Consider the following 1,725-nt stretch of genomic DNA (forward strand, 5'->3'; position numbering starts at 1 on the left):
GTCTCTTTCTCACCTTTCCCCCCGCCCATGATCGTTTGTCTTTTCTTAAATTCCACATATGAGTGAAATCATATGGTATTTGTCTTTCTTTAACTGACTTATTTCACTTTGCATAATACTCTCTAGCTCCAACCATGCTGTTGCAAATGGCAAGATTTCATTCTTTTTTGCGGCTGAGTAATATTCCATTGTGTGTGTGTATACATACCACCTCTTATCCATTCAGTAGTCGATGGACACTTGGGCTGCCTCCATAATTTGGCTCTTGTAGATAATGCTGCCTCAAACATGGGGACGTGCAGTAACGTTAACACAGGTAGTGGGCAATTAGTCTATGTGTCTGTAGACGGAAGTGTTAACCCATAATCTGACATTGGCCTCTTCCCAAGTACACAATCTAGTTTGCTTAGCGAGTACTCTGGGACTATTTATTGGGCATAGACTGGATTGTGGCATAGCCCCAAGACTTAGCTCTGTGTGGTCACCTAACCACAAGCCCAATTTACCTAAGGAAGGTCGCAGCTACAAAGCTGCAGAGGTGAGACGCCAATCACTTCTGTGTTATTCCAGTCTTAGAGGTGGTTATACCCTCTGAACTAAGGGAGTAAGGAGGGATCTGTCAGCTGGAGGTCCTCAACAATTTTCAGAGATGAGTAATCTAGCCACAGAAATGGCTAATCCACAGATACCCAGAGAGCGAGAGATAAGAGAGAACAGGTCTTTTTCTCAAAAAAAAAAAAAAAAAGGTTGTGGAGTTGCCCAAATCATGAAGATCTAAGCCAGCAGTTTGTGGTTTTATTTGAATATTACAGGCGTTAGCGGAAGCGGTATGGTGAGACCGGTTTTAGGATATAAATACACCTGGTAGGAATGTGTGAACAGGCAGAGACCCCGCCGGACTTCCAGCCTTTCTTTCCTTTCTTGGCAAGACTGTGAGGGCCTCTTCATTCTCGTTCAGGCTTTCCTACCTGAACCCTGTGATCTAAGTCTGCAGCAGGTCGGCGGGATAGGCTCAATGGGGGTGCATACTGAATTATCACTTTGGGCCAAGCTGTGCTTCCACTACGGAATTAAGCCATCACCCGAACAGAAGTTGGAGCTCTTTCCCCCCATCTTTTCCATTTGTGATAGTCTCGATTTTTCCAAATGAAAACCCTCTCTAGGTCAGCGGAGAGGTCTTAACAATTTCTGCTCCCAGCACCACACCTAATAAATGGTGAGAGCGCTAAGATTCTGAGAGCATCTTCCCGCTTGGCGAGATCGCAACCCCGACTGCGTCTCCAAGCGCGAGCGCGCAGAGATCGCTTTTGGCCACCGAGCGGCGCTAAGGCACCATCCAGGCCGGACTCACTAAGTTTTCCACGGGGTTTGAAGTTCTGAACTTCAAAAAANAAAAAAAAAAAAAAAAAAAAAAGTGTCGGAAAGGTTAATTCACAAGTTGAGGGGCCATTTCCCCCAGGCACGAATGATGCACCAGCCAGGGGTGGGCTGCAGAAGGCGCTGAGTGTCCGGGCGCCCCGCAGTCCTCTCGGGATCGCAGGGAACCTGGGCCGGGGGAGCCGCCGAGGTGCGCGCGCGACAGCGGGGTGCAGCCCGGCACCCCGGACAGGTGAGCGGCAGGTCCGCGCCGCGCCGGGGGTCGGCCAGGCGCGCGCCGGGGAGAGGGGGGCTCGGAGGAGCCAGCTCCCTTCCCTCCCCCGCCCCTCGCCGCGCGGGGCCGGCCGG

The 1,725-nt window shown here is 50.8% G+C and overlaps 1 protein-coding gene across 1 annotated transcript in view; it reads left to right on the top strand.

Annotated features, from left to right (window-relative positions):
* The first annotated feature begins 288 nt into the window (after positions 1-288).
* Positions 289-1,725, top strand: part of COL23A1 (collagen type XXIII alpha 1 chain) — a 309,945-nt gene continuing 308,508 nt past the window's right edge. The window contains exons 1-2 of the mRNA XM_034655722.1: positions 289-316; positions 1,506-1,609. Coding sequence (XP_034511613.1) covers positions 289-316; positions 1,506-1,609 — 132 coding nt within the window. The remainder of the gene's footprint in view (positions 317-1,505; positions 1,610-1,725) is intronic.

The sequence above is a fragment of the Ailuropoda melanoleuca genome, chromosome 3, assembly GCF_002007445.2.
Source record: "Ailuropoda melanoleuca isolate Jingjing chromosome 3, ASM200744v2, whole genome shotgun sequence".
NCBI classification, from domain to species: Eukaryota; Metazoa; Chordata; class Mammalia; order Carnivora; family Ursidae; genus Ailuropoda; species Ailuropoda melanoleuca.